The 10,226-nt window shown below is 41.4% G+C and overlaps 2 protein-coding genes across 3 annotated transcripts; both read right to left on the bottom strand.

The window, feature by feature from the left end:
* Positions 1 to 1,014: 1,014 nt before the first annotated feature.
* Positions 1,015 to 4,401, bottom strand: LOC113751759 (NADH dehydrogenase [ubiquinone] flavoprotein 1, mitochondrial). The gene is made up of 3 exons (XM_027295878.1): positions 4,296 to 4,401; positions 1,919 to 3,389; positions 1,015 to 1,384 (listed from the first exon to the last, which is right to left on the bottom strand). The coding sequence occupies exons 1-2, from the start codon at positions 4,296 to 4,298 to the stop codon at positions 1,932 to 1,934; spliced, it is 1,461 nt and encodes a 486-aa protein (XP_027151679.1). The 5' UTR covers positions 4,299 to 4,401; the 3' UTR covers positions 1,015 to 1,384; positions 1,919 to 1,931.
* Positions 4,402 to 5,638: 1,237 nt separating this feature from the next.
* LOC113751391 (ankyrin-3-like) lies at positions 5,639 to 9,831 on the bottom strand. Of its 2 annotated transcripts, none has more exons than XM_027295398.1 (4): positions 9,371 to 9,831; positions 8,027 to 8,302; positions 7,577 to 7,714; positions 5,639 to 7,357 (listed from the first exon to the last, which is right to left on the bottom strand). In XM_027295398.1, the coding sequence occupies exons 1-4, from the start codon at positions 9,701 to 9,703 to the stop codon at positions 5,825 to 5,827; spliced, it is 2,280 nt and encodes a 759-aa protein (XP_027151199.1). In that variant the 5' UTR covers positions 9,704 to 9,831; the 3' UTR covers positions 5,639 to 5,824. The 2 variants fall into 2 exon arrangements, with proteins under 2 accessions (XP_027151199.1, XP_027151200.1); XM_027295399.1 differs by lacking the exon at positions 9,371 to 9,831 and adding an exon at positions 9,042 to 9,122.
* Between the last annotated feature and the right edge of the window lie 395 nt (positions 9,832 to 10,226).

Here is a 10,226-nt window from a genome sequence, read left to right as displayed (position 1 = left end):
CAATTTGTTTAATAAATTAGTTTATCCTATCTTTCATTGAGTTGAAACAATAAGCATTTGAGGTGGTTTTGAGTGAAAAAAGGTTATTCATAACGTTTTCTCGAATGCCGGTATTTCTTTGAACCCAAATCTTTTAAATTCAATTCTCTAAAGGTACAAAAGAAGGATAATCACCCATTTTAATTTTATGGAAAAATCTTTTAATTGAATTATCTAGAGGTATATAAAAGGAAAAGTGAGGCCGGAATAACTAATTCCTTGTTTGTGCAGAGTAAGTCAACCCCCCCCCCCCCCCCCCGGCGCCAAAAAAAAAAAAAATCACCAAGCTGTTATAATAAGTGCTGCTGTTAGTACTAACTGATACATCGTTTCCGCCATTCACTCCGACATTTTAGCGATGCATGACTACATATTTTTATTCTCTCTCCCAAATTTTTTTTATAAATTTGGAGAGGTTTGACCAATGGCTCTAATTAACGTCCTTAAACATAAAATTAATCTAAATGAGGCACAAAGCAGGATCACAGTCTTATAGCTCATCCAACATGAGGAAGTCAACATGCCTGATCCAGATGTTGACTTGAAAGTCAGGGTTGGATCCATTTTCTGTGAGCGAGACACAAGATGCCGAGAAGCTACCATTAGGGCAAGAGAGAATACCTTCCCCCCCGCCCCCCCTCTTTAGTCCTTTCTGCTCAGGAAATGGACTGATTAAAAAAGAAAATCAGCATGGACTGGAGTAACAATTAATTAAAAAAATCACAATACATCGTCTTTTGCACAGTTTGAACTTGGATGATTAGGTTCTCAGGGGAAAATCCGTTATCCCGCAGTTTATATAACGAAAATTACACGGCAAAAAACTTCACTGATACCCTAGGAAAGTAAGAGAGGTCTGAGTCTGGGAATTCCAGATGAAACAGCCTAACAGATCACTCTTCTCTCGCGAACAGCGAAAGGAATCCCGGGTTTCCGTATTAGATGTTTCGGCAAACAGTGCAACATAAGAGAGTTAACGTACAAAAACAACTAAGGTGTATATCATCATGATATGAATCAAAACCTTCAACTCTCCTTTAACTTTCCCACCAATACAGTCTCTGAAAACATTCAAACAATGTTTAGTTTATTGACAAAAACCATATACTATCAGGTTTCTGAATCTTCAAAACCATGATAAGATGATCTTAGAACCCAACTTGTATCCAGTCAGCACTTAAAAAAAAAAAAAACATATAAGTAGGGAGCAATTCAGTCTGATACAAGCATAAAAATTTGACTTGCTGCTCTGCTGGACAGACAGAAGACTCGCTTGCATGTCCATACATTCTTCAAAAGTCTCGAATTGTTTATTACATAGCCCCCTAGCAGGATAAGTCCTCACCTGCACATAAAAAACCAAGAATGACTTCCACATCAAAAGCTGTCAGCAAAAGGCGGAGAGAAATTGAATGCACTAAACTGTCAATTCGTCGTACAAAAGAAAAGCAAGCTAAACGCAGAACAAAAAGAACACAAAGAGGTAGGGATGGCCCAGTCAAATTAGAAAAACAGGCAAGAGGAAGCAGTGCACCAAAATGCAATGCCTTGGTGCTACTCAAAATCAGATTAGATCTTTAGCTTGTTTTCTGGAGTACCTGTGCTTGCTCTAGAATAAACCAGTACTCCACATTAATCCCCAAGTCTTCTAACTAGTTAATACTATATTGATCCTCACATACCAAAAAAAACCAAACCAAAAAGAACCCACATGATGGTAAGATTGCCTAAACCAGAAATGAGATCCTCAACCAATTGTGCATCACTTCCGAATATGACATCAACAAGGAAAAAAAGTTAAACTAACTACTGTAATCAATCCTAATACCTCCCAAAAACCTGAAAAGAGAAAAGGAAGGAAAAGAAAATCAGAACCAACCTGCACAGAAGTATCAAGCAGCGGCAGCCTGTTGTAGCTCCCTCTCTGCCCGTTCTCTGATCCTCCTCTCGAGCTCCGGTCTGAAGTGCCTGATCAGACCCTGGACTGGCCAAGCAGCGGCATCACCCAATGCACAAATCGTGTGCCCTTCAATCTGTTTCGTCACCTCTTGAAGCATGTCAATCTCTTCCAGTTTTGCATTCCCCACCTTCAATCTTTCCATGATCATCCAAAGCCACCCTGTACCTTCCCTGCATGGCGTGCACTGGCCACAACTCTCATGCTTGTAGAAGTAAGAGAGCCTTGCAATTGCGTCTACAACATCCGTTGACTTATCCATCACAATCACGGCAGCAGTCCCCAACCCTGACTGTACAGCTTTAAGTGCATCAAAGTCCATTAGCACATCCTCACATATATGCTTGGGTATCAATGGGACAGATGAACCTCCTGGGATAATAGCAAGTAAATTGTCCCATCCACCGCGAACACCACCACAGTGCCTCTCTATAAGTTCCTTTAATGGTATACTCATCTCCTCCTCGACTGTGCAAGGCTTGTTCACATGCCCTGAGATGCAAAAAAGTTTTGTTCCAGAATTGTTTTTCCTACCAAAACTAGCGAACCACTCGGGGCCCCGCCTCAAAATGGTAGGTGAAACAGCTACTGTTTCCACATTTGTGACGGTACTGGGACACCCATACAGCCCGGAATTAGCAGGAAAAGGAGGCTTCAATCTGGGTTTTCCTTGTTTGCCCTCGAGGCTCTCTAGAAGAGCTGTCTCCTCACCACAAATATAAGCACCAGCTCCGAAGTGGATATGTACATCGAAGTCATAACCAGACCCACATGCATTTTTTCCTAATAAGCCAGCTTCATAAGCTTCTCTTCTGGCTTTCTCCAGATTTTTCCGCTCATTGACATACTCACCCCTGATGTAAATATAGGCAGCAGTAGCTCTCATACCCACTCCAGCAATTAAACAACCTTCTAATAGTTTGTGTGGATCATGGCGCATTATCTCCCTATCTTTACAGGTTCCAGGTTCACTCTCATCAGCATTGACAACAAGATAGGAGGGACGACCATCAGACACCTTTGGCATGAAGGACCATTTAAGACCAGAGGGAAACCCAGCACCACCACGCCCACGAAGACCAGATTTCTTCATTTCATTGACAATCCAATCAGCACCCTTGAGTACCAGGTCTTTTGTTCTATGCCAGTCTCCTCGTTTCATAGCACCCTTGAGAAAAGGGTCATGCAAACCATATACATTTGTAAAAATGCGATCCTCATCTTTGAGGCCACCAAAGTGGGTTTTCTCAGGAGGTGGGGGAGGAGGGGGAGGCTGTGGGGTGCTAGCAGTTGATGCAGCCTGAGTGCTGAATAATCTACTGCCCAGGACCCAATGCTCAGACTGCTTGACCAAAGATATCCCTTGTGAAGAAAGGATGCCCTTTATGGGTGCCTACGCAAGAAGTTACAAGCAAAATCCAGGTTAAAAATTTGCCTGACATCCACATCTTTCTCTTATTATCAATCATTCTGACCATGTATGACAGCAGGCCTTTGGTCTTTTTTTCTTCTCTCTTTCCCTTTCTCCACTTGACATTGCATTATTTGTTGGTCCTTTTTAAATCTATGTCGACACATGCTGAGGTTACACTAAAGCAAAATGGGAGGAAGAATATGCCCACTGAACAAAATGGTAGTCTACTCAATTACAGTCCTCGACTGAAGAAAATCGATCATCAATTGATGAACCACTTACATGCATTCCGCTCCACCCAAAAGTCCAACCTTTTTTACCAGTGAACAAATTCTTAAACCAAAAAGAGAGAGAGAAAGAGAGAGAAAGAGAGAACTTAAGATGCAAAGCTTGAATACCTAAAAATACAGTTCCACTAAGCAGGTACAGCTATTAACTCCTAAAGAGAAAAAAGAAAAATAAATAAGCAAAAACCACGAGAGCTCGATGGTCAGTTTGTCCCTTTGTTCAAGAGAAAAAAAAAACAATCTTTTTCTAATTTCGCCAAAAGCGGTACCCAAAGTCGATTAAATTTAAAAAAATCCACCCAAAAGTCAATAGAATAACCGGAAATGTGAAATTGATCCCTAGGGCTTATCAGTATCTTAACAGATAAATTCGACATTCTAATCACAAAACCCAGTCTCGAATTTTCAACTGTATATAAGTAAGTCCTCCTCAAATTAACACCCTAAAACTCCTTATCCTTAAAAAGTAACCCAAAGGGAAAAAAAAAAACTAAGATTTCCTTTCTCATGGATCTACCAACAAATTCAACATTTGAAAAGAAACAGAGAATCAGTTCAAACGAAAGTATTTGAGTAATGGCGATATGGAGATGCGTACCATAAGAGCTTCGGAGCTGCACTATGAAGGATGATTCTGAGCTGGCTTTGGTGCTCTAAATTGAGGTACCGGTGATTTGATGAGTGAAAATCCGTCGAGAGATGAATGCGAAGAAAACTGATGTGGAGAGCTTGGTGACGGTTAGGATGTGCCTCTGGTAAAATCTGACGGTGGAGATTAAGTGCAGGCCTTGTGACAATCGGATCGGGTACGTGGAGACTAATTAGATCGGGCATTTCTTATGGGGCTTTTAGTTGAATAGGTGAAGTGGGCACCCATGTAAAAATTGGATTATTTTGAGGCCCATACGAAGTGCAGCAAACCCAATTGAGCGTAGGTATAGCACTAATGTTTGGTTGGTTGCTCCGACGACCCAAACCGACTGGCGTCAGGAGGATTCAGGCTTGCTCCAATTTTTCTTTTCTTTTTTTATTTATTTATATATATATATATATATATATATTAAAAAAAAGAAGGGTACCTTGATTGCAGAAGGATCCACCGAGAAAGCATTAAAGCATTGAAGCTTGACTTCCACCGATTGCGACATTACATGATTCTGTTTAAAAAAAAAAAAATCAGACAGATGCGTAGTGCACTCGTTTGGTTCAGTGGTGGTTTAGTCTTTTTCGAATTATTTTTGGGCCTCTTCAGATCCTCCCTTACTCCTAATGTAGAATAGTCTATGTATCGATAAAAAAAAAAATCCACTGAGAATTCATAATCCATGATGAGACGAAATTTTTATTACGTAAATGATTTACGATAAACCAAGTGACGGACAAAATGTGTCATCACATTCACATTCCATGTAGAAGTTCATTTGTGCAAACGAAAAGGACTCTTTCCTTTCAATATAAATAAATATATATATATATATATACGTAGAAAACAAATAAATTACTCCTACAGTTTCTCTTAAATTACAATCTGCAAGTAACTAAAATAGAAATTTCAGGTCCATTCAATGACTTAAAGAGTCACGTCTTTAGTTTGTGTTTTTTTTCAGGGGAAACGGAATAGTGGAGTTAAACTTATCAGTAGCATTATTGCAAAGGTCTAAAAATCTCCTTATCGCTTGAGGTGAAATTCTTTTTCACACTATCTACCATTAATCAGGTAGGTTCAGAGACATTTGACGAGCTCTTCTTTCCTTTTGTCTCTTGGAAGATGATACTAATTGTTGATTAGCCGATATAATAAATACTAATATAATTATAACCCAACTTGCATTCTCTGACCGGAAATGTGATGGGAAGGAGTAGGACAGGATGGAGAAAGTGGGAAATTTCAATAATTATAATACACAGTAATTGAAAAGAAAGGGCGGAAGCTGGAGGAAAGACAAATCAACGACGCATTCGCAGGATTAATTAGCTGGACAGCACAGGCACAGCGTACTAGGTACTACTACTACTACCCGATGATTTTATGCAACATCTCTTCTGTTATGGTAGTTACTATATATATGTACGTGAACCAAAAAATGGAACGGGTGCAGGCGCAGCTATGAATCACCAGAGGTTTTTTTATTTGCCAAAAATAGCTTCCCTTGTCACAAGCCTAATTCCCCTCACCCACAGCTCTGCCATTTCAAGTCCACCCTCGCACACAAAATGCACTTCCTTGTTCTTTGTGGTTTTTACCCGGAAAACTCCCGGCTCATCGGCATCGAGCTTCTTTCGTCTGTTCCACCGGAACGTCGCGCTCGCACCAACCTCTGCCCCGCGGCATATCACGTTTCTCTTCCTAGATTTTCCCCACCTCAGCTCACCAGTAGCTCCAACCATCTTTAGTACCTTGCCATGGGGACTTCCTTTGCCTTGCTTTATGTGCTTCTTCACTTGAGCTCCTCCTACCACGAGCGTTCGAGCTAGTTCATCCAGTATCACAGCTTCAGCGTCTTTTCCACCACCGTTCTCTCTGGCAAGTGAGAGTGCAGTCTCAAGCTTTGCATTCTTAATGTCACATCTAGCACCACGAGATATCAAAAGCTCGCACATGCTCTTGTTTCCGGCCCTAGCTGCTAACATCAGTGGGGTGTATCCATCGCAATCAGAAAGATTGACGTCATATCCTTCGTTTATCAAAGCTTGCACCAGATTGAGGTCGCCATTATGTGCCGCACGGTGTAGAGTTGAAGATCCACCGTAGCTGTTGTCTCCCTTGGCACGCAAGAAGTTCAGCATTACTTTTTCAAATGCATCACTGTTCTGGTGTTTTTCAGCCAAAGTAATAGCGGTTTCGCCATAGTTGTTAGCCAAATTTACATCAGCTCCGGCATGAACAAGCAACCTAAAAGCCTCCACATTACCACCCGCCGCCACAACCATGACTGCTGAGAATCCATTTTCATCTTGCTCGTCGAGATTTATCTCCGGTTGCTTGAGAAGTTTCTTCAAGGCCTCGATATCATTTGCTTGGGTAACAAATATTAAGGAAGAAAAAATTGCAGCATTGCTAGATCGAGCATTCTTCCCATCTCGAATAACATCTAAAACTGCTCGCTCGAAGCCATATGCCCACCGTACTGATCCAGCAATTGACTTGGCACACTGCCCAGCGATGTTGGACAAACCAAAGTCTGCACCAGCTGCAGTAAGAAGTTTTAGGCACTCCTCTTGCTTGCATCTAGCACTAATCATCAGTGCAGTCTCACCGGATTCTGTGAGAGAGTTCAGATCACAGCCGGCATTAATAAGGTGGTGAAGAGCTCCGGCCAACCCATGTTCTGATGCCATATGTATGGGACGGTGCGCTGTTTGTTTAGTTTTGACTGGGAATTCTGCATCAGCACCACAAGCTAAAAGCACCTCAACTGCTCTGGCATTTCCACAGAGAATCGCGTGGTGGATGATTGTCCTCCCTAAATGGGGAATATTAGGAGAAAGGTGCTGGAGGAGCATCCTCAGTATGGCACCGCTGGATTCAAAGAACTCCACTGCACACCACGTTACATGGTAAGGCTCAGCCAGACCTGCACCTACTCGGAACTGTTCTCCAGTGGCAGCGTCCCATGACCAAGCTCCCAGCCTGACCGTGATATCTGTTCTGGCACCAACCTACAACATAGAGTCTGCACTTCAGAACATAACCACACTGTGGCTGTGAAATAACAGGTCTTGTGAGCACCTAAAACGTGTGATCCATAAAAATTGAGCCTAATATGGGTTGCATGCATCAGGCAAGCATAACCGTTCACCCTTGAAGTTGAAGACCCAATTGATAAGACATACAAGCCCTACTATGGTATCTTTATGACACTGCAGCAACATCATTACCTGTAACAGCAGCCGAACAACAGAAATTTGCCTACCAAGAATGGCAGCAGCCAGAGAGTTACAGTCAAAATTGGCATGAAGAGATGGCTTGGAAGATTGAAGCAGCACCCTGGCTGTGGCATTACAGTCCACACCACACTGTCATCAATTCAAAAGGTTGTTATTTGAGAGTGTGAAAGAGGCAAGAACAAGTGGTTTCAACATTCTACCAGTTCCAACATTATCGTCCTATATTTCCAAGGACGGTGCAACATGAACTAAGCAAATTCATCACGCCTGGATATCGTCAAAGTATAAGCAAATTCATCACGAATGAGATACTAGCTATATGAAACTAACTGTAACCATAATCAATCACTAAATTCAGTGATCTGTCAGCTTATCATCAAAAAGCAATCAAATAGGATGTCCCCAGATGACTAAGAAAGGTTGGCTGCTACCATCAAGTACCTTGAGAAGTGTGTCCACAAAGTCTTTAAACCCTCTAAAAGATGCAGTGACAAGGGCGTGTACAGCAACATGTGGGCGGACCATATCAGAGGCCATGAGAAGCTCAGCTGGTCTGGCCCGCCCCAGGTAGCATGCCTCCAACAGAGCCTCTTCGCATGCAGATTGAGCTGCTCCCCCACTAATTAACATCTTCAAAATCTCAATATGGCCCTCTCTTGCAGCTGCTGTTGTGGCATAGCCTCGAAACATTTTTTGATTCACGTCAGCTCCAGCACTCTGTCCACAGAAAACAACAATGCACTGTTAAAATAACAGGTTAACATACCAACATTAATAACTCATTCATTCACAGACCAACGTTTCATGCTGCCCATTGTTTATGGTTTCTGGCACCTTCACTCAGATGTCTCAAGTAATACAAAGACAAAAAACTTAAAAGGCCTAAATTAAAGGGATCCATGACTGTTACACTCTTTGGGCCTATTTATTTGCTCAGAATTCCTAGTTTGCAAATTATAGAGGGCAGACAAGACTTGTGACCACAAAAATGAATTGGGAAGGTATATTGTCAAAATGCATCGTCATATCTACATCCTAATGGAAAATCACTTTAATTAATTCAATTAGTAAAAGAAAGTAAATGGAGAGAGTTATACCATCTTATGATGCAAATTCCACGTTGAAGGAGAATAAGAGCTAAAAAAATTCTGAAAAAGGAAACAAAAAAACGTTGCATCCTTCATCATTTCACCCAGCAGCTCCAAGACAAACGACCAGGTTGACTAAATTAATTCATTTAGATAAATTCTCTTTTCATTCCAAATCAAGCGTTAAGACTGTCCACCCGTTACACTAATTGAGCCCCGGATTTCAAATTCAAATTATCTAAAAAGCAAACAGGATGATGTAAGAAGCAAATATTTAGTTCAAAAATTCTTTAAACACTCAAAAGTACCAAATATTAACAAAACTCGTAGAAAATCCACAAGTTGAAGAATTTCAGGGAAACCAATACCGAAACAGGTCATAGTGATTCGAATCCACGTTGACTTCTCAAAAAACACACCGGCGAACCCCTACTTTAAACATTAATTTCCTCAATCGCAAAACCCAAACTATCAACAAAATCCTCACATTCACAATAAAATGATTATGGAAGAGAAATAGAAGGAACCCCCACCCCCCCCCCCCCTCTTCCCCCCCCCCAAAAAAAAAAAAGAAAAAAACCAAGGCTAAACTAAACTCTTATACAAGTCATATATTCTACGAGATCACGCCAAAACAAAAGAAAGAAAGAAAGAGAAAATAAATAGCTCTAACTAAACAGTAAAGACGTTGACTAACCAGTAATTTTCGGACGAGTGCGACATTTCCGTTATGAGCTGCTAGGAACAACGCCGTGACCTCAGTCTTAAACTCCTCGAACTCGACGCGGACTTCGCAGGCATCCTCGTCATGCAACACCACCTCGGTTTTTCTAGCCTTCAACAAAACTGTTCCCATGTGATTAACGTCAACGAAGGGGTTAGATATTAACTCCGAAGCCGGCTTCAAGTCGTTGGCGTGAGCCGCGTCGACCAGCCGCTGAGAGAGCGACTCTGCTTCGTACTCCACCGGAAACACTTGCTTTCCCGCCATGTACCCGCCGGCTGCGTTAGTGGAGGTGAACACCGTCATCTCCACGATCTCTCTGGATGGTGGAAAAGTAAATTTACCCAACAAAAAACCAAACAGGTGCTAATATTGTGGTGGCATTGAAGTTTGGAAGATGTGCTAAGTGAGGAGTGAGTGAAGCGTGAGGGGAAATTGGTCGTTGCAGCCTGCAGGGGAGAAATGGAGGGGATGTGATGTGAAGTGAAGGCTTTTTATTTATTGCCTGGAGCAAGTTTAACTGTGGTTAAAACTATGGGTTTTTGACCAGGTCCTCCATTTTGTCCTAAAAGAAGATGTCAATGTTGTGGGACCCACTTCGGGCATTACTAATTTATACTAGTACAATTCTTTTCTTTTTCTTCTTCTTTATTCCCCTTTTGGATTTTTTTCCCACGTCTAAGAAAATCAAGGAGTATATAGTAGAGTAATATACCTATGATTTTTCCTCAATTTTTTTGGACAAATCTTATCTTATTAATAATGTAGTATATGGTGTCAAGAGTAACCATGTCTTAAATCTAAAAAGAAAGGGAGGAAATGGATTGGT

This window comes from Coffea eugenioides, chromosome 11 (genome assembly GCF_003713205.1).
Source record: "Coffea eugenioides isolate CCC68of chromosome 11, Ceug_1.0, whole genome shotgun sequence".
NCBI lineage: Eukaryota > Viridiplantae > Streptophyta > Magnoliopsida > Gentianales > Rubiaceae > Coffea > Coffea eugenioides.
The sequence above is the reverse complement of the archived record's forward strand: the minus strand, read 5'-3'. Positions and strand labels throughout refer to the sequence as shown.